At 44.0% G+C, this 27787-nt stretch overlaps 1 protein-coding gene across 2 annotated transcripts; it reads right to left on the bottom strand.

The window, feature by feature from the left end:
- Positions 1–1195: 1195 nt before the first annotated feature.
- Positions 1196–26848, bottom strand: LOC140077486 (uncharacterized). Of its 2 annotated transcripts, XM_072124725.1 has the most exons (3): positions 26667–26848; positions 14761–14933; positions 1196–3956 (listed from the first exon to the last, which is right to left on the bottom strand). In XM_072124725.1, the coding sequence occupies exon 3, from the start codon at positions 3888–3890 to the stop codon at positions 2508–2510; it is 1383 nt and encodes a 460-aa protein (XP_071980826.1). In that variant the 5' UTR covers positions 3891–3956; positions 14761–14933; positions 26667–26848; the 3' UTR covers positions 1196–2507. The 2 variants fall into 2 exon arrangements, with proteins under 2 accessions (XP_071980826.1, XP_071980825.1); XM_072124724.1 differs by lacking the exon at positions 14761–14933 and having other exon boundaries at positions 26667–26847.
- Between the last annotated feature and the right edge of the window lie 939 nt (positions 26849–27787).

Genomic DNA, 27787 nt, shown 5'->3' with positions numbered 1-27787 from the left:
AAAAGTGATCAAAAGGTCGCACAGTCCTAAAAATGATAACATTGTAAATGTCATGAAAATTCACAAAAAACAACACCACCTACAGCTCAATATACCAAAGTATAAAAAAGTTATTAGCGCCCGAAGATGGCAAAATCCCCCCAAAAATTTTTGTACAGGTTGTTTTAATTTTTTAAATCTATGAAAACATTATAAAACCTTTACAAATTTGTTATCCCCGTAATCGTACCCACCCAAAGAATGAAGTAGACATGTCATTTGGGGTGTACAGTGAAAGCCGTAAGATCCAAGCCCACAAGAAAACGACATTTCACAAGAAAACGGCAAATGCAAATGCATTTCACTGCATTTGGAATTTTTCTGAGTACACGGCATGGAATAATAAATACCATCACTATGAAGTGCAATTTGTTACGCCGAAAACAAGCTCTCACACAGCTCTGTACATGTAAAAATAAAAAAGTTATAGATTTTTGATCATGGGGAGTGAAAAATGAAAAAACAAAAAAGGGTGAGGTCCTGAAAGGGTTAAAGGAAATCTACCACCAGAAGTAAGGATTTGTAAACCAAGCACTGACATACTGGTGTGTGCCCACTCTGGCAGGTTGTAATCTTCCTTTAGCTTCTTAGGACCTTGTTTATGAAAAAAAGCTTTTCAAAATTATGCAAATGAGTCTGAGGGGCTCTGTTGCTCCATAGATGTCAATGGAGCCTGGAGACCCTCTGGCCCATTTGCATGATTTTTAAAAGCCGTTATTTCTTAAAAGCAAGGGCATAAGAAGCTACAAGAAGATTGGTTTACAATCCTTCATGCTTGTGGTAGATGTCCTTTAAAGAAGTTATTTATCCCCTTACTTTACAATTTTACTCTGCTTTATTGATATTTTAGCTCCTATCACTCCTATCAGGGGAGGGGTCCCTGCAGGGAGCGAGAAGCTCCACAGCGTCAGGCAAGATGGCTACTGACCCTAAAGTCACAAGATCCAGGGTCGGAAACCAGTTTTATCAGAGCATTCTATCAGTTTTCTGGTGTACAAGCCATGAAATAATTTCAATTCGTATGAGAAATGGCCCCTGCCCCCCATCAATGAATTTATGGTGTGATTGGAGGTCACCCGTTGTGAATGGTCTTGATTTATTGAGCTCGACGAGTAGCCTTAGAGGAATCATCACAGACAAGTTCAATATCATCAGCTTTATTATATAATGGCATTAAATCTGCATCCAGCCTGAGATAATTGATGGATTCACCTCTGCAACCTGCATGCTGTAAGGGTGGACCAGGGAGTAGTGGAGGACCCAACAGCAGAGGGAGCCACGCCCAGAGAGAGGTGATGAACCAGGCGGCAGTCCGATAAAACAATGTCCTCTGACCCACTACGTGTCTCCCGTTAAGAGATCAAGCGCAAGAGTCCACGCTTGACATTAAGCAAATAGTTTTAACATTTCATAATTAATTTATAAATATTCATTATTGACATTAAAGGGTTATCTGGTAGAAAAAGGGGCAGAAAGGGTTGAGAAAACTATTTGTATTCACTATACAATACCCTGCTACTTCTGAAGCTTCCCAGGTCCCTAATGCTTTTGACTCTTGACTTCCTGTCCCGTTTTGGCACACAGGAAATGATTGCTCAGGTGATCACAGCTGAAGGCGTGTCCACTGGTGGAGGTGTACCACAGCCGCATCCAATGATTGGCTGATTGTTCCTTCTCATTCGAGTACCGTCAATATTACGCTAGGAGAAAAAATTATTTTAATATCCTTACCCCCATTACGTATTAAAAATCTTTGGTGAAGATATTTTTGGTTTCATATGTCAAGATCAATACGATCTCTTGTAGTAGCAACACTATCACCGGGAGACCTGAGGATTTATTTCACGAAGAACGTCAACCTTTACTTGAGCAGCACTTAGCAGATGCATTAAGGTTTCTCCCTTGAGAAACAAGACATATTAAATAATCGATAGCCATGAGTTCATCCTAGCAGAGTCGACAGTGTAAAAAAAAAAGTAAAAAAAAAACTCTACTCTCCATTGCCGCAGCGTTCCCTGGGCAAGCACATGGTTGGCCAATTAGAATCTTTGACAATGAGGCCTAGTGAGATGTCTTCTGTTGGCTCCACTCATGCCAACATTACACATCATGTTTACGGCACCAGTGCCACTTCATTCTGACAATAGCACTTGGGGTCACATTGTCAAGGAGCCAACCAATCAGATCTTGGTAGGGAACCACACTGAAGGGCCAACCATGCCTATCCTGAGACAAACTACAACTCCCGTTACACCGGCGTATACAGCACATTTTTCATATTCCTTCAGTTCAGGGAGAAGGTTTCTCCTGAGCGCTTTGTTACCCCCTACTGAGTGGGAGAAGGGAAGTGACAACTGTAATGAGAACAATTTTGGATTAGAAAATGAGTCCTCAAACCTATTCAGCAACCATCTCCTAACAAAAAGACACCAGCTCATTATTGCACCCCATAGAAAAGTTCACGGTTCTCAGCAGATAACAGAGTTCTCACATGCAACTGAAAGTTTCTTCTTCGAATATTTGACCTTGATTAACACCCTGTTGACCCTTTTTATCAAATTTGGTTCATATTTTGACAAGATGTTGTCTTCGATCAAGAGACCCTTGTCTAGGTATTTCTGCTTTGGTTCTCGATAATGGCAAAGTTTAGCAAAGTCACTGGGAACTTGGTACTGATTACCTGTAAACTCCAGAGGAACATGGACCGATACCTTTATAATACTCCTGGGATTTAGAATCATCTTTGTAGGATTGATTTCGTCAGGGAGGTTGGGTTCCCGGTAAAGATGATGGAGGATATTAACTCCTGGGATCGAAACCCACTCTTCAGGAGTTACGTCATTCGTTTTATCTTGGGGAGTGGTGGGAAAGACATGGTTTTCGAAGATAAAAACATTCAAGGTGGGGTCTGTATGGAGAAAATAGTCTAACATTTCAGGCCAGTCTTTGTGGATTGTCGGGACAATCAGTTCATCGAGGTCATTCAGAGCTATATATTTACTCTTGTACATGTATCGGTAAATACAGTCATTCAGAGCCGCGGTTTGACCAAAGTAATGGAGGTCTCCTGGATGGTCTGGGTAGTGCCAACCTTTGGACACATTTATGAAAGAGGTAATGGGCCAAGAAATAAGTTCTAAAAAGTGCAAGTCTTTGTAATAGGACAGAATTTTCTCCATATCTGGACTAGAATCAGTGTGGTAAATGATGACCTTATCGGCACCCAACATACGGTACATCTCCATTGACTGGATAAACTGAAGAACGTTGTTGTAGGTGCCGAACATTGCCGAAATGCAGATAATAATGTTATACTGGAATTCTGGTTCTACTAAATTAGTCTGTTCATCAGCATTTTGTATTTTTAGAAACACGGGTGCAGGGTCATCCAGTCTGTAAAGAGATACATACTCTGGGTCTTTGTCATACTGGATGTAGCAGAGAATATCTGTGGTACCATAAGGAAAATTAAAGTGGTCAGTGTGGACCTCCAGCTCCGCAAAATTTGAGCGATTAGTGTCAGGGGGACAAAAATCACAAAGTAAAAGATCTGGTTCATCTCGATAGGTTATGCCCAATATGCGGACAATCCTGCTACCACGAAGGTCCAGGTATGCAGATACCAGGAAGGTCCTACTATTCTTGACTTTGATGATGGTATCTTTAGTTGCATTGCGTTTACATACTGGCTCCTTTGATCCGATCGACTTGAAAAAGGTGAAGGTTAAAGAATGCTGATGCAAAGCAACTTTTACAAAGACCACAATGTAGACCAAGTAGACCAGCGTGAAGATGGCGAAAATGAACGAGAAGACTTTGCAGAGTTTCTTCAAGGATGCACATGGCTTCATTCCTGATAGGTGACCCAGACACAACTTTTTATCTTTTCTTATCTTCTGCCATTTATGGGTCACGGTCTAGAAAGAACAGAAGACATGGGTTAAAAAGTGTTAAATATCATCATAAACTTTTCAATTACGTTTGTTAATTTGCCTTTATACACATATTATAAGATTCAAGATGATGGACAATCCGTATTTGGCAAAAGGGTCCTCAAAGAGTGAGTGATCCCTAGATCATAGAGTGTCCTGCTCATGTGGATTGGCTAAATGTGAACAGGGCAGGAAGTGTTCTCCTAAAGCACCACCAATGGGCAATCACCGATTGGCTACCGGAAGCAGTTGCAACACTTTGGCAAGTGCTGGTTTTGTTAAGCAGGACAGTCCATTAGCCCACTGCCTGGTCGCAGTTCTGTCCTATTCAGGTGTATAGGGCTGAGCTGCAGTACCAAGCACAGCCACTAAACAACGTACAATGCTGTACTTGATTGGAAGTGAAAGATCTAAGCATTCTACACTACAATAAAGTGGTGTCTGATCTGGACAGCCTCTTTAAATACTAATTTTCACACTTCTCTACTGTGAACCTCCCAGGTGACTACAAGTTTGAGCCTCAAGGATCACTTGATATACTGTATTTAAGTCAATTAATTTCAAGAACCCTCCTACCAATCACCTTGCCATAATTCAATGGAGGCCAAAAGGTAAACTCTTACAGGAATCTGACCTTCTATTAGACAGAAAGAAAGCATCCACTGTATAGAAGGCAACCTTCGAACCTTCTAGGCCATGGAATGGTTGTTCCTGATAATTGGATGACAGCAATCATTTAACCATTGGATGGCCAGTTGGCCACCAACAAGCAGATAATGACTGGGAACATCTCTGATCATCGTCCTGTAGACCTTTGTGGACCTTCTGAAAGCTCTAGCAGATGTCACCACAAATGATCAGATCTGATCAGCTTTAGTCAAAATGTAGATTGGCCATAGATGTAAAAAGAATCCATGCCTCTGGGTGAGGTCAGGTAGCTGAAACACCATAGTACGAATGGAATCCTGGTTTATAACTGCTGCCAGTTCTCGAAAACCCAATCTATCAACAAATAATGACCTATCCTATGGATAAGTGCTAGAACATTGTCCCCACAAGGTGCCATACTATAACCAGATCATTACGGATACATTACTGTATTATACAGCCAACACTCTGGTCCTATAAGCCTGATCCCAATCATAACCCCTTAGATGCTGCGGTCAATAGCTCCATCCTGTCCCACACAAAAATGTGAAAAGCAAAAATTTTTCATCTGAAATGACCAGGGACAAACATAGTAAATTCTGCTTTGCGTAGTTTCTGTGGCATTGCGGGCCGAGCGCCCATGTCCCTATAGTTACGTCTATTCCGAATAAATTCATTTTCATTCCATAATTATATCTATAATAATTTAATATTATGTAATGTTATTTATCGAGTATAATACCGTTCTGTAAAACGGTAAAAATTCCACCTCCGTTCTCTCCCTGCAGCCATATATTTTTTGGCTGCAAATTAGTAACCCGGCCCCACGGGTAGATGGGGACACTTGAGTATTTGAGCCGTCCGACAACTGTTTCCACATGACACAATAGACGAGAGCGGCTCGTGTCTGAAAGAATGTATCCTCAGGGCGTAAATGCTTTGATAGGACTTAAAAGAGCCACAAACATCAGATGGCTTCTTCTCTGGAGGTTGTTATTCTAAGCTTGAAACCCTCAGATTTTGGAGGAAGGCCACAATTTTGTTATGATTGGGCCCAACGCTTCCAACGCTAAAATAAATACTCAGAATACAGAATACGAGCCGTCCACATCACCGGGCTAAAGGAAAGCTAATTTATCGGAATTGCTGCAGAGCATCTGGAAATATAAAACAAAATAAAGTAGAAAATATAAAAATATCCCCAAACTGTGGACCTCTCCCTCCTGGTCTGTGTCCCAATATTACATGAAACCATTATTTTTAATAAAATCCCAGTAATTGTGTGTAGAGTCAATAGTTACACAGGTAAAAAAAATCTATATTTTGCTTTAATTTTCAGTTTTTGCAGCATAGAAACCATCAGCAAGCTGATATTGAAGGAAATGTTATGCCTATTAGGTCTCTTGTTAATCGAAATAATAGGAAGTCCGGTAAAAAATATTTTTTTTTTAAAAAAAGCATAGAAACACAAATTAAAGTTTTATATATATTGTCTTAATTTCCAGTTATTACAGCGTGGAAAACATCAGCAAGCTGGTATTGTTAGATATATTGTGTCCACTATATAAAAGAACAATAAACACTGTTCTGTATCTATCTTCTCCGTGGTTACAGACTACAAACAAACCCTATGTGTAGTCGGATCTACACCATTCCCACGTCCCATCTTTGTAATATACACACACACAACACAGAGGCTGCAGGGAAAGAGCTAGAAGAAATCAGCAAGACAATAGGCTGGATATACAATGTAACTATGTCGTCTGGATATACAATGTAACTATGGCAGATGATCTGTGTCGTGTGGGATCTGACCTCGGTTTCCTCCAATTAAATGCACGGCTTTGTTTGTCAGGAATGGTTTACAGCAACTTCCCGAATACAGGAATAAATGGATTAAGTACACAGCAACACCGATACATCACTGTGCCATATGAAAGGAGATTGGATAATTCCCCGGAACACTCCAAACCCCATGTGTGATACAATTATGTATGAAATATAAAAAGCAGATACACTGCAAATTACCAATCACATCAACCTCAGCCATGGCAGCTTTCTTCAAGGAACAGCGCCACCCCCCCTGCACAGGATGTACGTGGTATTGCGGCTCAGCCTAGGGTTGATCTGTGATAATACAACACAACCTGTAGACAGGTGTGGAGCGATTTTCAGGCAACTTTTTGAAACCATTAAGCATCATCTTATCAAGATTTGTCCATTGGGGATGAGAGTCAGCACAATGATGATGATGGGCGGCACGGTGGCTGAGTGTGTAGCACTTCTGCCTTGCAGCACTGGAGTCCTGGGTCCTAATCCCACCCAGGTCAACATCTGCAAACAGTTTGTATGTTCTCTCCCTGTTTGCGTGGGTTTCCTCCGGGTCCTCTGGTTTCCTCCCACACTTCAAAACATACTGGTAGGTTGTTTAGATTGTGAGCCCCATGGGGACAGGGGCCGATTTATCATGCTCTGTGCAGCGCTGCATAATCTGTGTGCGCTATACAAATAAAGAATTATTATTATAGAGTCTTTAGGAAGAAAATACCTTTAAATAACTGTAGGGATCTTATCTCAAATGGGCGTCATGTATTATAATAATAAAAATAATAATAATTCTTTATTTATATAGTGCACACAGATTACGCAGCGCTGCACAAAACTTGTCACATCAGTCCCTGTCCACATGGGGCTCACAATCTAATCAACCTACCAGTATGTTTTGTAGTGTGGGAAGAAACCGGAGGACCGGAGAAAAAAAACACGCAAACATGGAGAGAACATACAAACTCTTTGTAGATGTTGATCCTGGGACTTGAACCCAGGTCCCCAGCGCTGCAAGGTTGTAATGCTAACCACTGAGCCACCGTATTATCTAATGCAGCTATGTGGAAGCATGGCAAGCTGGAGGGACCCAGAGGAAGCAATGACTACAGAGTTGGGGTATGTAAGGCTGTAGCACGCCGGGGAAACATTAGGAGGCGCTCTCACCGGATCGGCTCCGTTCTGGGTTCCCAGGACACATGCCGTCTGATGTGACTGCGGTCAGATGTTTGCATTGTGAGTGTTTACTCAACCCTTAAATCAACAAAGTCCCATTGCATATCCCCCCTCCTTCAACCACAAGACCCTTGGGACAAAACCCTGAAATTTCTCGATTTCTTGTAGTGCGGTTTATGCATTTCCATCTGTAACTACAAGCTGTGTGAGGAGGAAGGACCTCTGCTCAGATGGTATAAATGGAAGCCACATGAGGGTGTCAACCTATGCCCTGCCACTAGGAGGCGCTATTACACATCACTGAGTGTTATAAAGACAGTCCATTAGCGGAATACAGTGAACTCCTCTGTGTAATGAGACATATCAGGCTGGAGAATGATACAGGACTGTGGGTGGGTCCTATCTCCAGGATGAGGGTGAAGGTCCTGTTGTATTTCCTGAATAAGTAATGAGTAATGAGTAATATACTGCATATAGCGCCATAATACACACAGTGATGTCACAGTAGAGGGGATAATACACACAGTGATGTCACAGTAGAGGGGATAATACACACAGTGATGTCACAGTAGAGGGGATAATACACACAGTGATGTCACAGTAGAGGGGATAATACACACAGTGATGTCACAGTAGAGGGGATAATACACACAGTGATGTCACAGTAGAGGGGATAATACACACAGTGATGTCACAGTAGAGGGGATAATACACACAGTGATGTCACAGTAGAGGGGATAATACACACAGTGATGTCACAGTAGAGGGGATAATACACACAGTGATGTCACAGTAGAGGGGATAATACACACAGTGATGTCACAGTAGAGGGGATAATACACACAGTGATGTCACAGTAGAGGGGATAATACACACAGTGATGTCACAGTAGAGGGGATAATACACACAGTGATGTCACAGTAGAGGGGATAATACACACAGTGATGTCACAGTAGAGGGGATAATACACACAGTGATGTCACAGTAGAGGGGATAATACACACAGTGATGTCACAGTACAGGATAATACACACAGTGATGTCACAGTACAGGGATAATATATACAGTGATGTCACAGTACAGGGATAATACACACAGTGATGTCACAGTACAGGGATAATACACACAGTGATGTCACAGTACAGGGATAATACACACAGTGATGTCACAGTACAGGGATAATACACACAGTGATGTCACAGTACAGGGGATAATACACACAGTGATGTCACAGTACAGGGGATAATACACACAGTGATGTCACAGTACAGGGGATAATACACACAGTGATGTCACAGTACAGGGGATAATACACACAGTAATGTCACAGTACAGGGATAATACACACAGTGATGTCACAGTACAGGGATAATACACACAGTGATGTCACAGTACAGGGATAATACACACAGTGATGTCACAGTACAGAGATAATACACACAGTGATGTCACAGTAGAGGGGATAATACACACAGTGATGTCACAGTAGAGGGGATAATACACACAGTGATGTCACAGTAGAGGGGATAATACACACAGTGATGTCACAGTACAGGGATAATACACACAGTGATGTCACAGTACAGGGATAATACACACAGTGATGTCACAGTACAGGGATAATACACACAGTGATGTCACAGTACAGGGATAATACACACAGTGATGTCACAGTACAGAGATAATACACACAGTGATGTCACAGTACAGAGATAATACACACAGTGATGTCACAGTAGAGGGGATAATACACACAGTGATGTCACAGTACAGGGGATAATACACACAGTGATGTCACAGTACAGGATAATACACACGGTGATGTCACAGTACAGGGGATAATACACACAGTGATGTCACAGTACAGGGATAATACACAGTGATGTCACAGTACAGGGATAATACACACAGTGATGTCACAGTACAGGGATAATACACCCAGTGATGTCACAGTACAGGGGATAATACACACAGTGATGTCACAGTACAGGGGATAATACACACAGTGATGTCACAGTACAGGGGATAATACACACAGTAATGTCACAGTACAGGGATAATACACACAGTGATGTCACAGTACAGGGATAATACACACAGTGATGTCACAGTACAGGGATAATACACACAGTGATGTCACAGTACAGAGATAATACACACAGTGATGTCACAGTAGAGGGGATAATACACACAGTGATGTCACAGTAGAGGGGATAATACACACAGTGATGTCACAGTAGAGGGGATAATACACACAGTGATGTCACAGTACAGGGATAATACACACAGTGATGTCACAGTACAGGGATAATACACACAGTGATGTCACAGTACAGGGATAATACACACAGTGATGTCACAGTACAGGGATAATACACACAGTGATGTCACAGTACAGAGATAATACACACAGTGATGTCACAGTACAGAGATAATACACACAGTGATGTCACAGTAGAGGGGATAATACACACAGTGATGTCACAGTAGAGGGGATAATACACACAGTGATGTCACAGTAGAGGGGATAATACACACAGTGATGTCACAGTAGAGGGGATAATACACACAGTGATGTCACAGTAGAGGGGATAATACACACAGTGATGTCACAGTAGAGGGGATAATACACACAGTGATGTCACAGTAGAGGGGATAATACACACAGTGATGTCACAGTACAGGGGATAATACACACAGTGATGTCACAGTACAGGGGATAATACACACAGTGATGTCACATTACAGGGATAATACATACAGTGATGTCACAGTACAGGGGATAATACACACAGTGATGTCACAGTACAGGGGATAATACACACAGTGATGTCACAGTACAGGATAATACACACGGTGATGTCACAGTACAGGGGATAATACACACAGTGATGTCACAGTACAGGGGATAATACACACAGTGATGTCACAGTACAGGATAATACACACAGTGATGTCACAGTACAGGGATAATACACATGGTGATGTCACAGTACAGGGATAATACACATGGTGATGTCACAGTACAGGGATAATACACAGTGATGTCACAGTACAGAGATATTACACACAGTGATGTCACAGTACAGAGATAATACACACAGTGATGTCACAGTAGAGGGATAATACACACAGTCATGTCACAGTACAGGGATAATACACACAGTGATGTCACAGTACAGGGATAATACACACAGTGATGTCACAGTACAGGGATAATCCCCCTCCTTGTAGTTACACTTAGGTATGAATAAACAAAGATGTAAGAGAATCCTGTGTGTAGGGGATGGGGGAGGTGACGGGGATAGCAGTGGAGGGGGCTGGGGGGCTTTGTTTATTTCCTTTATGTAGCCCTCCCTCGCCATTTGCTCATCCTAGAGGTAGTCAAACTACAAGCCTGCTGGCAGGAATTTCCTCAAAAATAGTGGAAAACTGGATAAAGATACATTTTAATCACCAACTTTTAGCACCATAATGTAGTAGTTTTCTAATTAGCATTCCTATAGGATAATTCATTAACACAAGATTGTTCAGTACCTGCACTGATAAGCTTTATGAAAAGCCTGCATTGCTCTTTAGTCTAGGCCCAGCACAGCGCCACACACTGTATAGTGGCTGTGCATGGAACTGCAGCAGAGGATGGAAGGAAGTTCTTGGAAATCGTATTGGTAGGGTAGGGGGGTGATCGGCATTGATATTGAAGCCCTGTATTAAGGATAATTTGGGCAAAACTTTTAACCCCTTTTAAATGCAAGTGGTGAACATCCCCTTTAAGACCCATAAAAATCACAAAAGGTTCTGTAAAACGTGTCCTCCTTTCAGCTCTGCGCTGGCACTGTGTACTATAATACATGGCTGGCACCTGGGAATACCTGCCCCTGTCCTGATGTTAATATCCTGCCCTAAATGTGTTTACCACGTCGTTCCACTCCTCGTAGTGTAATAAAAGCGGAATTTTCTTGGATGACGGCTCTAGGATTTTTCTGCCAATTTATTAAAATAATTTCAGAATGGAACGGACACAGAAACATCTCACTTACCACTGGAAAAACAGCAGCTAAAGGTCAGCGACTATGTACACACAGCCAAGACGGGCTGGAGGGACTAAATCCTACGTGGACCCTCCTGGATCTTCATACATTGGACACTAGTGTTCTGCAGGTTCTTCGGACCATTTAATAGACTTCACTCCGCTGATTCTGGTGCAGTTGGAATTTTTTCAATAGCCCATACCGTTCTCGAGCAATCAAGGCCGTTATATGAGCCCCTATATTGTCAGGTGGGAGGTCATGCATGCCAGCACCGCCCACCTGACAGTAGAGAGCCTAATTAGCATATTGGCGGCTGAAACAACATTGATTACTCGGGAACAGTTGGGGCTAGAGAAAAAATTCCAACTATGCCGAAATCAGTGGAGCGGTGCCTTTCAGAGGAGGTAAAAAGTGGGAGTGGGTGAAGGTGGTGAGATATCACTTTTACTTCACTTCTCCACACCAGAGACAGGAAGAACTCAACTTTATCTTTTTGAGACCCAAGTTCTAGACTCATGGATTTTCTGGAATCGGGGAGTCTTTTCCAGGTTCATTAATGGGGACAGAGTAGTCCCAATGAGCAAGTTCCCCTTCTTTTTATGGACCTCATAGCTTCTGTATAGGTTACACCTAGTGTATATACATGGCTACAACGTGTAGGAATGTGACCACCATGACCACCAACGAACTTGAAGGACAAGTCATAAACGTACAAGTGGTGGAGGTCCAACCTCTGAGTGTTGAGGACCCCATTCCATGGTAAAGAGGTGGCCATGTCTTAGCAGAGTTCTTCCCCAATTCTTGGGATCGGTGGGAGTCTCAGCTGCCGGACCCCCACCACTTTTATGGTGTCTGACTGACCAGTCATAAAAGTCCCTTGTATTCAGCTATAAAAATTCCTAAAAAAACAAAATAAAAAACCCTGAAACTTCTTCTTGTGGTTTTGCTTTGTCTTTGTGCGAGACAGAAAATGTACTCATCACCCCGTAAAACCCGCACAAGACAAAAATATTATCAGCAGATCATTAATCCGTAGAGATTTATTATTTATTTCATGGGTTTAGGATTCGGATGACCCGGGCACTGATTTCTGGAAAGCTCAGGGCTTTGATCACACAACACGGATAACACAGGAGGACAATAGGGTCTGGACGCTTTCCCTATGTCTTTTAAGCCTCAATTTCTGAACCAGGTCCAAAAACTAGACAGATTCTGGAACTTGCCACCGCCAGACCCAAACATTGTAAATAAGGTGATTTTTGTGGGTCACATACAGAAACCCCCAGCAGATACTGGTACCATATACCATCTAATGTCCAAAGAGTCAGCTGACACCCCCACATGTATGATAAATGGCTCTTAATGATTCAATGTCAAAAAAACAAGTATTCAATTTTACTATAGCACCCCCACAGGGATAATGAGGTATTACACAATGGGATGACCTTGTAATAAACAGATGGAACAGAACCAACAGAGCAAGAGGGACCCTCTGTATCTATTACATACCTTTACTACCTTATAGAGTCCTAAACATAGCACCACTTACCTCTATTAAAGGGGTTGTCTGGAAGTTGAAAAATATGGTTGCCCTCTCCTGACCATATAGTGATCATTATTGCAACTAAGCTCCATTCACTTCTGTACAGCTGAGCTGCAATACCAGGCGCAAACCATGGTCAGGTGTGGCGCTGTTTGTGGAAGAAAATTGACACGTTTCTGAATCGCCGGACAACCCCTTTAACTCTATTTTGACATATTTGAAATTTGAATATTTTGAAATTAGACAGAGATTCGAATTAGATTCGAGTTATGATTGGAAGCATTGCCACCATTCAGTACTAGATGGGTGCACTACATGTACAAGCATGTCCTCCGCTGCTATGCTATGCGGCTCCTCACTGACAGTATCCACAACCTACAACTCTGCACACGGAGGCAAAAGATGTGCACCCCCTCCCCACAGAAGTGTCTACAGCAGTCCCTTTCATCCCAAAATCCAGGATTCCAGAACGGTGTGGGTTGTACACTCTTTTTCCTGGCAAAACCACCGAAAAAAACAAAACTTCTCAGTCGTAGGTGAAAGGAAAAAAAGATCTCACTTAAAGGAGAGGAAGGAAAATTGCTTCAGGCACAAAGACCCCTGACTATCCCCAGCCCCCAAACCTCACACAGACCAGATAATGACCCCCTGGCTATAGAGGACAGGAACAGGGCTTAACCCCTTCAGGTAACAGGAAACAGGAGGCGTCACATCAATAGTGGGACATTTAAAGGGATATTCCAAAATACCCAATATTGACAGGATAGGGTATTACTAGCTGATAGATGGGGTGTGATCAATGCCCCCCATCATTAACACAAGATCGGGGGTCCCCTGTACCCCATGATGCATAATAATAATTCTTTATATAGCGCACACAGATTACGCAGCGCTGCACAAAACATGTCAAATTGGTCTCTGTCCCCATGGGGATCACAATCTAATCAACCTACCAGTATGTTTTGGAGTGTGGGAGGAAACTGGAGGACCCCGAGGAAACCCCCGCAAACATGGAGAGAACATACAAACTCTTTGCAGACGTTGACCTGGGTGGGATTTGAACCCAGGACCCCAGCGCTACAAGGCAGAAGTGCTACCCACTCAGCCACCATGCCGTCCTAAGCATGAAGCATGTTATACTCTGACCCTGTGCAAACCCATAGCTAGGTGAATTACCAGTTTACCCCTTTAAGGCCCCATAAAAATGTAGAAACTCTATTTATAGATAGGTTTTATGGATAGGGGCTTCCAGATTCCCCCAGAAAGAGAAAAGTCATGGGATGGAGGTTTTATCCTTGGGTGCATGTGTACAGAGTGGTAGGAAGGACTAGCCGTCAGCTCAAGGAGTGCCTCGCTGAGAGCTTTTCGTGGTGGGGGCATCGAATGTGAAATGCATGCATGTCCATGGCGCTGCACGTGAGGCACGAATGGCTTTGACAACATAGTGCCAGTACAACCCATTATTATCTAGTTTTCCTTGTATAGCGCCAACATTTACCACAGCATTGTACAGATATTATCATCAATCCCTTTCCCAGACATGCACACACAAAGGTTAAAAACTAACCTTTCGGATGGCGCCTCTTCAATGGTGCTGGTGGGTTGTGGTACTGCATACACAAGTCAGATCGTACGTCTTCTTCCTGCAGTGTCCAGCACTTGGTAAAGCTCGGATGAATGGAGACCCAGGAGGAGCATGAGCACAGAGGTGGTCACACCTCGGCCGGGGGTGTCCTGTGTCTGTTAGATGGTAAACACATACGTTACAGTCACAAATGTCTCCATGCGACCCTGGAGCCTACCCACGCGCCCGGTTTTGTTCTCCGGGGCCACCCGGAGACCTGTGTGACTGTGATTGATGAGCAGGGATCTTGTGGACCTTGTGTTTGCCATATAACAGGTTTAAGGCGTCAGCAGCCATTGTCGCGTGACCACGACTGCAAACTCCTAGATCCTTCTTCACCCTCAACGACCCAGCTTTTCCAAGTACTGAACAATGCTGGAACCGTATATTTATCACAATACCAAGAGGTGGAGACCACCTACTAAGCTTCTTCAGAAGGCGACAAAGTGTGAAACAGTTCAATCTAGAGATCAAAGCAGTCCCAGGACACAGAGCTAAGAGCACAGCAGTGTGAGGATACGCCCCCAGTGTGTTTGGAGAGGCTACAATCCTGGAATATAAATCCATATTGCACAGTCCTTCTGCTAACGTACACAAAGGTCTGATTACACACCTCTCCAGGGACAATACTTAACATCAGCTGCAGTCTACATGGTCCCACCTGCTGACAGGTTCCCTCAATGTATTCTCTAACCATGTCCATGAATGAAGCTGGAAATGTAACCCTGGCACCACAATCGCGGTGCAGAGGGTTCAGAGAGACCCTTCATGTACAGATCAATATGTTTTGGCTCTAGTGGAGGAAATAATCAATGTACACATGTCCTAGCTGGATTAACTCCCACGTTTCCCGTACTGCAAGGGTGTGATCGTGACTTTTGTGCCACCCCAACGACGGACTTGGGAATTGTTATGAAAAAAAAGAGACAAACCTAAAAAATGATATATCATATAAGGCTATGCCCATGTGAGGGATCCTAATGCCCTATAAAGGGCATTGGGGTCTCAGGCAAGGCACCTTGAAACTAAGGGAATCAGTAGAAGGGTGGGTGGTCTGAATATAAGCACCGCTACTTAAAAACCTGAACAGTACAAGAAGTATTATTAAGGAAAATCTGATATTCCGGACAAGACCGGCCATAGAGATCCATTAGAGAATTCCTCCGCAGCAGTAAAAGTTGGGTTTCGTTCAGGGGTCAGGTATGTAGTATTAGCACACACCATGTACAATTACATCCATGCACATAAAGTACACATTAATGTTCCTGAACCGAGGGTTAATGTGCCGTGACCCAGATAAGTCACAGATCATTACAGACGAGGGGAGTGCAGCCGTGAAGGACACCAGAAATCAATGGGAAAACAAGTGGGGGCCATATGACCCTGAACTCCACTATAGGGTACATGTAGGACAAGATATGAGCTTGTATTATGGCTCCGTACACAGGAGGAGATGACAGGGACCTCATGAAAGAGTTTGGAAGACAGTGTGTCCTCACACTGCTGTGCTCTGGACTCTCTGCACTGAGCTGTTCCAAAGCCTCTCCCCTCTGTTTTGAGTGACTGCAGTAGTAGTCAACCGATACACAGAGCAGGGGGGGCGGGGGGGCTGTGGAGAACCACAATAAACAGAGCTAAGAGCACAGCAGTGAGAAGACACACTACAATCCTGGGATATAGTCCATATTTCACAATCCTGCTGCTACTAACTACATAAACAAAGTATGATTACACAAATCTCCAGGGAACATACTTAACACTAGCTGCAGAGAGATAACAGCAGCAGTGTGAGGATACCCACCAGAGCATTGCAGAAGCTATAATCCTGGAATACAAACTCAGATTTTACAGTGTTTGCTGCTACTAACTACATAAACAAAGTATGATAATACACAGATTTCCAGGGAACATGCTTAACACTAGCTGCAGAGAGATAACAGCACAGCAGTGTGAGGATACCCCCCTGAGAATTGGAGAAGCTACAATCCTGGAATACAAACTCAGATTTTACAGTCCTGCTGCTACTAACTACATAAAGAAAGTATGCTTACACAGATCTCCAGGGAAAATACACCAGCTGCAGAGAGATAACAGAACAGCAGAGGATATTGGAAAAGCTACAATCTTGGATTATGAATTCAGATTTCACAGTCCTGCTGCTACTGTGATTACACAGATCTTCAGGGAAAACACTCACTGCAGAGAGATAAGAGCACAGCAGTGTGAGTAAACCCCCCAGTGCACTAGGAGAAGCTACAATCCTGGAATAACACGGACTACAGGCTAGCCCCCCACAGTCCCGTAGAAATGGAGTGATAAATGAGCATGCCCACTACTTTTTCCCTGTCCTGTAGATAATGGATAAGTATACGTCATTGGAACACCCCTTTAACAACATCCATTCCTAAGGGTTGTGTTTGAGATGACCCTTTAACAGAGGGTCCCTATTCACTGTACTATCTCCGCCAGTCCCACAGTTGTGTACGTGGCGGTGGTCATACATGATGTTCACAGGACACTCTGGGGACCCCGAAACGTATGAGGATTTGGCTCGGACATTGTTATTTTTCCATTGCTGCAGGATTTGCCAAAATGTTGTTTATAATATTCACCGCGATTATAACTTTCCACTTCCTTGGACAAATTATTGTTTCTTTACGACACATTCAGGAAGTCGCGGTCCGCCTGACAAGGTAACTGTCTCCGGCAAACACCAGATAGGTACGAGGCTCCCGGCTTCTCCGCTGTCACTATCACCTTGGACCTTGTATATAAGATGCGGCTGATGACTGGTGCAAGACAAAGAATTTGTATTTATTAAATTATTGAATAAGTTATTTTATATTGTTCCCTTATAAAGAATGGCTGGACCATCATACAATCTATTTTACCTATTGTGTCCCCCCCTCATCCTCATAGACTGTAAGCTCTTGTGTCACCCCCTCATCCTCATAGACTGTAAGCTCTTGTGTCACCCGTCATCCTCATAGACTGTAAGCTCTTGTGTCACCCGTCATCCTCATAGACTGTAAGCTCTTGTGTCACCCCCTCATCCTCATAGACTGTAAGCTCTTGTGTCACCCCCTCATCCTCATAGACTGTAAGCTCTTGTGTCTCCCCCTCATCCTCATAGATTGTAAGCTCTTGTGTCACCTCCTCATCCTCATAGACTGTAAGCTCTTGTGTCACCCCCTCATCCTCATAGACTGTAAGCTCTTGTGTCACCCCCTCATCCTCATAGATTGTAAGCTCTTGTGTCACCCCCTCATCCTCATAGACTCTAAGCTCTTGTGTCACCCCCTCATCCTCATAGACTCTAAGCTCTTGTGTCACCCCCTCATCCTCATAGACTCTAAGCTCTTGTGTCACCCCCTCATCCTCATAGACTCTAAGCTCTTGTGTCTCCCCCTCATCCTCATAGATTGTAAGCTCCTGTGTCACCTCCTCATCCTCATAGACTGTAAGCTCTTGTGTCACCCCCTCCTCCTCATAGACTGTAAGCTCGTGTCACCCCCTCATCCTCATAGACTGTAAGCTCTTGTGTCACCCCCTCATCCTCATAGACTGTAATCTCTTGCGTCTCCCCCTCATCCTCATAGACTGTAAGCTCTAGTGTCTCCCCCTCATCCTCATAGACTGTAAGCTCTTGTGTCTCCCCCTCATCCTCATAGACTGTAAGCTCTTGTGTCACCCCCTCATCCTCATAGACTGTAAGCTCTTGTGTCACCCCCTCATCCTCATAGACTGTAAGCTCTTGTGTCACCCTCTCATCCTCATAGACTGTAAGCTCGTGTCACCCCCTCATCCTCATAGACTGTAAGCTCTTGTGTCCCCCTCATCCTCATAGATTGTAAGCTCTTGTGTCACCCCCTCATCCTCATAGACTGTAATCTCTTGTGTCTCCCCCTCATCCTCATAGATTGTAAGCTCCTGTGTCACCTCCTCATCCTCATAGACTGTAAGCTCTTGTGTCACCCCCTCATCCTCATAGACTGTAAGCTCTTGTGTCACCCCCTCATCCTCATAGACTGTAAGCTCTTGTGTCACCCCCTCATCCTCATAGGCTGTAAGCTTGTGTCACCGCACTCATCCTCATAGACTGTAAGCTCTTGTGTCACCCCCTCCTCCTCATAGTCTGTAAGCTCTTGTGTCACCCCCTCATCCTCATAGACTGTAAGCTCTTGTGTCACCCCCTCATCCTCATAGACTGTAAGCTCTTGTGTCACCCCCTCATCCTTATAGACTGTAAGCTCTTGTGTCACCCTCTCATCCTCATAGACTGTAAGCTCGTGTCACCCCCTCATCCTCATAGACTGTAAGCTCTTGTGTCACCCCCTCATCCTCATAGACTGTAAGCTCTAGTGTCTCCCCCTCATCCTCATAGACTGTAAGCTCTTGTGTCACCCCCTCATCCTCATAGACTGTAAGCTCTTGTGTCACCTCCTCATCCTTATAGACTGTAAGCTCTTGTGTCACCCCCTCATCCTCATAGACTGTAAGCTCTTGTGTCACCCTCTCATCCTCATAGACTGTAAGCTCGTGTCACCCCCTCATCCTCATAGACTGTAAGCTCGTGTCACCCCCTCATCCTCATAGATTGTAAGCTCCTGTGTCACCTCCTCATCCTCATAGACTGTAATCTCTTGTGTCTCCCCCTCATCCTCATAGACTGTAAGCTCTTGTGTCACCCCCTCATCCTCATAGACTGTAATCTCTTGTGTCTCCCCCTCATCCTCATAGACTGTAAGCTCTAGTGTCTCCCCCTCATCCTCATAGACTGTAAGCTCTTGTGTCACCCCCTCATTCTCATAGACTGTAAGCTCTTGTGTCACCCCCTCATCCTCATAGACTGTAAGCTCTTGTGTCACCCCCTCATCCTCATAGACTGTAAGCTCTTGTGTCACCCCCTCATCCTCATAGACTGTAAGTTCTTGTGATCAGGGCCCTCATCCTCATAGACTGTAAGCTCTTGTGTCTCCCCTCATCCTCATAGACTGTAAGCTCTTGTGTCACCCCCTCATCCTCATAGACTGTAAGCTCTTGTGTCACCCCCTCATCCTCATAGACTGTAAGCTCTTGTGTCACCCCCTCATCCTCATAGACTGTAAGCTCTTGTGTCACCCTCTCATCCTCATAGACTGTAAGCTCGTGTCACCCCCTCATCCTCATAGACTGTAATCTCTTGTGTCTCCCCCTCATCCTCATAGATTGTAAGCTCCTGTGTCACCTCCTCATCCTCATAGACTGTAATCTCTTGTGTCTCCCCCTCATCCTCATAGACTGTAAGCTCTTGTGTCACCCCCTCATCCTCATAGACTGTAATCTCTTGTGTCTCCCCCTCATCCTCATAGACTGTAAGCTCTAGTGTCTCCCCCTCATCCTCATAGACTGTAAGCTCTTGTGTCACCCCCTCATTCTCATAGACTGTAAGCTCTTGTGTCACCCCCTCATCCTCATAGACTGTAAGCTCTTGTGTCACCCCCTCATCCTCATAGACTGTAAGCTCTTGTGTCACCCCCTCATCCTCATAGACTGTAAGTTCTTGTGATCAGGGCCCTCATCCTCATAGACTGTAAGCTCTTGTGTCTCCCCTCATCCTCATAGACTGTAAGCTCTTGTGTCACCCCCTCATCCTCATAGACTGTAAGCTCTTGTGTCACCCCCTCATCCTCATAGACTGTAAGCTCTTGTGTCACCCCCTCATCCTCATAGACTGTAAGCTCTTGTGTCACCCCCTCATCCTCATAGACTGTAAGCTCTTGTGTCACCCCCTCATCCTCATAGACTGTAAGCTCTTGTGTCACCCCCTCATCCTCATAGACTGTAAGTTCTTGTGATCAGGGCCCTCATCCTCATAGACTGTAAGCTCTTGTGTCACCCCCTCATCCTCATAGACTGTAAGCTCTTGTGTCACCCCCTCATCCTCATAGACTGTAAGCTCTTGTGTCACCCCCTCATCCTCATAGACTGTAAGCTCTTGTGTCACCCCCTCATCCTCATAGACTGTAAGCTCTTGTGTCACCCCCTCATCCTCATAGACTGTAAGCTCTTGTGTCACTCCCTCATCCTCATAGACTGTAAGCTCTTGTCTCCCCTCATCCTCATAGACTGTAAGCTCTTGTGTCACCCCTTCATCCTCATAGACTGTAAGCTCTTGTGTCACCCCCTCATCCTCATAGACTGTAAGCTCTTGTGTCACTCCCTCATCCTCATAGACTGTAAGCTCTTGTCTCCCCTCATCCTCATAGACTGTAAGCTCTTGTGTCACCCCTTCATCCTCATAGACTGTAAGCTCTTGTGTCACCCCCTCATCCTCATAGACTGTAAGCTCTTGTGTCACCCCCTCATCCTCATAGACTGTAAGCTCTTGTGTCACCCCCTCATCCTCATAGACTGTAAGCTCTTGTGTCACCCCCTCATCCTCATAGACTGTAAGCTCTTGTGTCACCCCCTCATCCTCATAGACTGTAAGCTCTTGTGTCACTCCCTCATCCTCATAGACTGTAAGCTCTTGTCTCCCCTCATCCTCATAGACTGTAAGCTCTTGTGTCACCCCTTCATCCTCATAGACTGTAAGCTCTTGTGTCACCCCCTCATCCTCATAGACTGTAAGCTCTTGTGTCACCCCCTCATCCTCATAGACTGTAAGCTCTTGTGTCACCCCCTCATCCTCATAGACTGTAAGTTCTTGTGTCCCCCTCATCCTCATAGACTGTAAGCTCTTGTGTCACCCCTTCATCCTCATAGACTGTAAGCTCTTGTGTCACCCCCTCATCCTCATAGACTGTAAGCTCTTGTGTCACCCCCTCATCCTCATAGACTGTAAGCTCTTGTGTCACCCCCTCATCCTCATAGACTGTAAGTTCTTGTGTCCCCCTCATCCTCATAGACTGTAAGCTCTTGTGTCCCCCTCATCCTCATAGACTGTAAGCTCTTGTGTCACCCCCTCATCCTCATAGACTGTAAGTTCTTGTGATCAGGGCCCTCTCTCCTATTGTTCCATATGACTGTTTGTTCTCTGTAATATAATATTATATTTCTATATGTCCCCTATGATATGTAAAGCTACAGAATATGATGGCGCTATATAATATAAAAGATTATTATTATTAAGGCTGAGGATATTATGTGTCACTTCTCCTCTAAATATGCGTTTCTATAAATAAGCTTCAAATTAAAGGGCATGTCCACTTCTGACAGTCAGAACTGTGTATTTTATAATTGTAGATCCAGACAAAAAAAATTTTTGGGCTCAGTGACAATTGGATTTAAATTTTTTCTTTGCTGTAGTGGGACCAAGGATTATGAATAAATCTTCATTACAGACACCTTACTGCTGATCAGTGCAGCCTGGGGCTATAGTAACATCCAGAGAGCTTCACAAGAAGTCACAGGGGTTAACTGTAACTAGGGGTCGTCTGTAAGTCGGGTGTCCTTAAGTAGAGGACCGCCTGTAGATACCACTGCCAGAAACAGTAGCAACACCTCAGCTCTGAACAGATGTGAGCCTCGTGGACGCCACCCTTAAAGGGCATCCACCACCAGGCTAAAGGACTGTATGCAAATGAGCCTGATGGGCTCCAGGCTCCATGGGTGTTAAAGGAGCCTGGAGCCCCTCATACAGTCTTTCATCCTGGTGGTAGATTTACCTTAAGGGACCGAAAAATATGTTTATTTCACATTACAAAACTAGACACCTGATTGGCTTTTACGGGTGACAACTCTAGTTTGGCTAACACCCTATATGGAGGTTACCTTTACCATGGTTTCTTAAAGGGGTTGTCCCTGAACACAACAGGAATTACAACAACAGGTGTCCAAGTCCCATGTGAATGCACGTCGGGCCACTGCTGTATTTGGGGACCGCCCTGATCCTAGTAGTCACAGATTTGTCAGAGGAACCCCTTTTAGAGGAAACCCCCTTTAAATGAGTTTTCAAACACCCCTCACCCAAATTGAATGGGGGGGGCACTCAGCGCTCTCAAGGTAATGAAAGCAGTCACTATGTCCGTCAGGGTCTGCCATGTGCACCCACTATGGGGATAATCCCTATAAATTATAACCACTGCCCCAATAATATCAACCCAAAAAATTTCCCAAAAATTTTGGGCTTTGTAATAATTACCTGCTGCTCAGACCCGATTAATGTCAAATATGGTCCGACAACCATCCCAGACCGTGTAAGTGATGGATGGGCGCCATGAGTATAGAGGAGACTGGCAGGAGGCCACAGGAGTGGAGGCGCTAACACAATTCGGGAACCTGCGGGGGTGAGTTATGGTTTATTTGCCATTTTGTCACCCTAAAAGCAAGTAGGAAATAAAAGTGAGAATCAGCAGAAACAGAAGTTTTAGGAACTTCTCTGGAAGGTTAGTAGGATTGTAGACGGTAGTAAAAGTGATGGAGGCCAGACATCTGGGGCGCCGATAATCCCCTGGCTACTAATAAAGTAGTCCCATAGTGCGGTCTGTGGTTTGTCAGGGGGGGGGGGGGGGGGGGTAACTTGAGGGGGTGCAGAGGTTGTGATGGCACCTGGGCCCAAGAGGTTTAGGGGGCCCTTATGGTGTCACTTTCCCATATGAGAAGACTATTACTATAAACCATACATTATAGTCGGGGGCCCGACACAGACTTTGCACTGGGGCCCATCAGCTTCTAGTTACCCCACTGGGGTTGTTAACTAAGTATACACGTCAAATACCTTCCATCTTTTGTCTCTATCAATGCCCCCATACATGTGAGATACCTGGGATCAGCCATCTCTCCAGATCCCACTAATACACATGAAATACCAGGATGGGTGCTAATATTACACCATCAGACTACTTAAAGGGAACCTGTCATCAGCAATTGACAGAATAAACCCCTAACAGCATATTGTCAGGCAGTGTAACCCCTTCTAGTTTCCTTCATGGTCCTGTGCGGTGACATCATCCTGGAAATCATCTTTGAAATGAGCTGTAAATTGGTTGTATAAAGTCAAGGAGGAGGAGAGTTCAACACTGAAGTCAAGGTGGGGTGGGGGTGGGGGGCTCTGACCGCCTCCTCCTCTGTGATTGACATGATGTATCAGACTTCAGGAGATCTGGTGAGTGACATCTCTGGATGCAGGACTATCAATAAAAAATCTACTATAAAGATGTATTTCCAGAGATGGACCATCCCTTTAACCTGGCCTTAAACAACAGATGTTGTGGGAGCTCTGAGGGCTCTGATGCTATATATTTTCCACTGTATGTTGTACATTTGGAAAATAAAGAGGAAAGAAATGAAGATTGAAAGTCCAAGAAGCGCAGCACAAGCTGAGGTCACCCCCGGGATCCAAGAATAAGACGCCACAAGCTATTCCCAGAAGACGCAACTCTGCCAGAGACAACCGCGGGCGCTCAGTGCCCAAAAACATACCACAAAAATATACATCTCCAGGACTACAGAGAGATGACTGTACTGTAACTACAGCACCAGAACTATACACAGAGACTGTACTGTAACTACAGCACCAGAACTATACACATACACTGTACTGTAACTACAGCACCAGAACTATACACATACACTGTACTGTAACTACAGCACCAGAACTATACACATACACTGTACTGTAACTACAGCACCAGAACTATAGACAGACACTGTAGTATACAGCACCAGAACTATACACAGACACTGTAGTATACAGCACCAGGACTATACACAGATACTGTAGTATACAGCACCGGGACCATACACAGATACTGTAGTATACAGCACCAGAACTATACACAGACACTGTAGTATACAGCACCAGGACTATACACAGATACTGTAGTATACAGCACCAGAACTATACATAGAGACTGTACTATAACTACAGCACCAGGACTATACACAGATACTGTAGTATACAGCACCAGGACTATACACAGATACTGTAGTATACAGCACCAGAACTATACACAGATACTGTAGTATACAGCACCAGAACTATACATAGAGACTGTACTATAACTACAGCACCAGGACTATACACAGATACTGTAGTATACAGGACCAGGACTATACACAGATACTGTAGTATACAGCACCAGAACTATACATAGAGACTGTACTATAACTACAGCACCAGGACTATACACAGATACTGTAGTATACAGCACCAGGACTATACACAGATACTGTAGTATACAGCACCAGGACTATACACAGATACTGTAGTATACAGCACCAGGACTATACACAGATACTGTAGTATACAGCACCAGGACTATACACAGATACTGTAGTATACATCACCAGGACTATACACAGATACTGTAGTATACATCACCAGGACTATACACAGATACTGTAGTATACATCACCAGGACTATACACAGATACTGTAGTATACATCACCAGGACTATACACAGATACTGTAGTATACAGCACCAGGACTATACACAGATACTGTAGTATACAGCACCAGGACTATACACAGATACTGTAGTATACAGCACCAGGACTATACACAGATACTGTAGTATACATCACCAGGACTATACACAGATACTGTAGTATACATCACCAGGACTATACACAGATACTGTAGTATACAGCACCAGGACTATACACAGATACTGTAGTATACATCACCAGGACTATACACAGATACTGTAGTATACATCACCAGGACTATACACAGATACTGTAGTATACATCACCAGGACTATACACAGATACTGTAGTATACATCACCAGGACTATACACAGATACTGTAGTATACATCACCAGGACTATACACAGATACTGTAGTATACATCACCAGGACTATACACAGATACTGTAGTATACAGCACCAGAACTATACACAGATACTGTAGTATACAGCACCAGAACTATACACAGACACTGTAGTATACAGCACCAGGACTATACACAGATACTGTAGTATACATCACCAGGACTATACACAGATACTGTAGTATACATCACCAGGACTATACACAGATACTGTAGTATACATCACCAGGACTATACACAGATACTGTAGTATACATCACCAGGACTATACACAGATACTGTAGTATACAGCACCAGGACTATACACAGATACTGTAGTATACATCACTAGGACTATACACAGATACTGTAGTATACATCACCAGGACTATACACAGATACTGTAGTATACATCACCAGGACTATACACAGATACTGTAGTATACATCACCAGGACTATACACAGATACTGTAATATACAGCACCAGGACTATACACAGATACTGTAGTAAACATCACCAGGACTATACACAGATACTGTAGTATACATCACTAGGACTATACACAGATACTGTAGTATACATCACCAGGACTATACACAGATACTGTAGTATACATCACCAGGACTATACACAGATACTGTAGTATACATCACCAGGACTATACACAGATACTGTAGTATACAGCACCAGGACTATACACAGATACTGTAGTATACATCACCAGGACTATACACAGATACTGTAGTATACATCACCAGGACTATACACAGATACTGTAGTATACAGCACCAGGACTATACACAGATACTGTAGTATACATCACCAGGACTATACACAGATACTGTAGTATACAGCACCAGGACTATACACAGATACTGTAGTATACAGCACCAGGACTATACACAGATACTGTAGTATACATCACCAGGACTATACACAGATACTGTAGTATACATCACCAGGACTATACACAGATACTGTAGTATACAGCACCAGGACTATGTATATAACTATATATAACTACAGATCCTTGCAGGACCCCCACGTCTGGTCACTTCCCCCCATTGTTCCTCTGTGCAGCCCCCATCCCCTGTGCTGCGGAACTCACCTGGGTCGGGGGCTCTTCCCGGGTCACACACGAAGGATCCGGGGGAGATCCTGTAGCCTCAGCGCCCGCTGCTCCTCACCCGGGACCAGACACTCCGGGTCCAGACACTCCGGGACCTGCTGCCGGGCGGGGGAGGAGGGGCTGGAGACCCCGCCCCGGGAGGAGGGGGCGGGGGCCGCAGCTGCTGCAGAACCTCCTGGACGCAGGCACATGTCATACCATAGCGATGCAGGGTGTATGATGTATAATTTAGGACTGACAGCTGGGACATAGGCTATATGATTGATGGACACATGGGATGTAATGTATACTGGACTGGTATATTTGTGTCCCAACTTTTCCTTGTACGCCAAAGCCCATTTTCTCTCAAGTATTGTTCACCAACATGTCTAAGCCCATGTTCAACACTGCGTTTGAATTGCGTTTAGAAACACAGCTCAAGCGCAGCGGCGTGGAGTTTCTCCCAATCACGGATGTATTTACACGTAAACACATGCATTTTGGACGAACTACATATTTGTCAGTAATTAATGCAGAATACGCGCTACGCGATCGTAAGTGTTCAATAAGTCTTGAATTTCATCCAGGTCCATATATCATGACTGACAACTCCTATGTGAAGCCTAAGACCCCGCACATAATAAGGATGATGCCACACATGGCGTTTTGAACCCGTTTTTGGTCCGTTTTTAAAAAGTCCGCCCAAAAACGCATGCGTTTTTGACAGGTTTTACCAATTATCTTAATTAAAACAGTTTTTTTAACGCATGCGTTTTTGGACGGCTTAAAAACGGATCAAAAACGGGTTCATGTGTGGCATCACCCTAACGTATTTACAGGATGCACAAGAAAAATCTCTGGGCGTTCCCTATTCTTGCCCGTTTTTTTGCATCTTTGACCTTCCTTTTCAAATCTTTGACGAAGTGAATCCCACGATTCATTCTCCGTTGGCTTCTGTTCTTAGACATTTGCTGCCAAATTTAGCATTTTGTTGCAAGTCAATTTCTGATCACGTGAGGGAACATCATTAACCATCCGTATATTTTGCGGATCCAAACATAAGACAGACGGAACCGATAAACACAGATAAACACGGCTGAACCGGCGAATGAAAATAAGAC

The sequence above is a fragment of the Engystomops pustulosus genome, chromosome 9 (genome assembly GCF_040894005.1).
Source record: "Engystomops pustulosus chromosome 9, aEngPut4.maternal, whole genome shotgun sequence".
NCBI lineage: Eukaryota > Metazoa > Chordata > Amphibia > Anura > Leptodactylidae > Engystomops > Engystomops pustulosus.
Note: the sequence above shows the minus strand (reverse complement) of the source record. Positions and strands in the feature narration are given on the sequence as shown.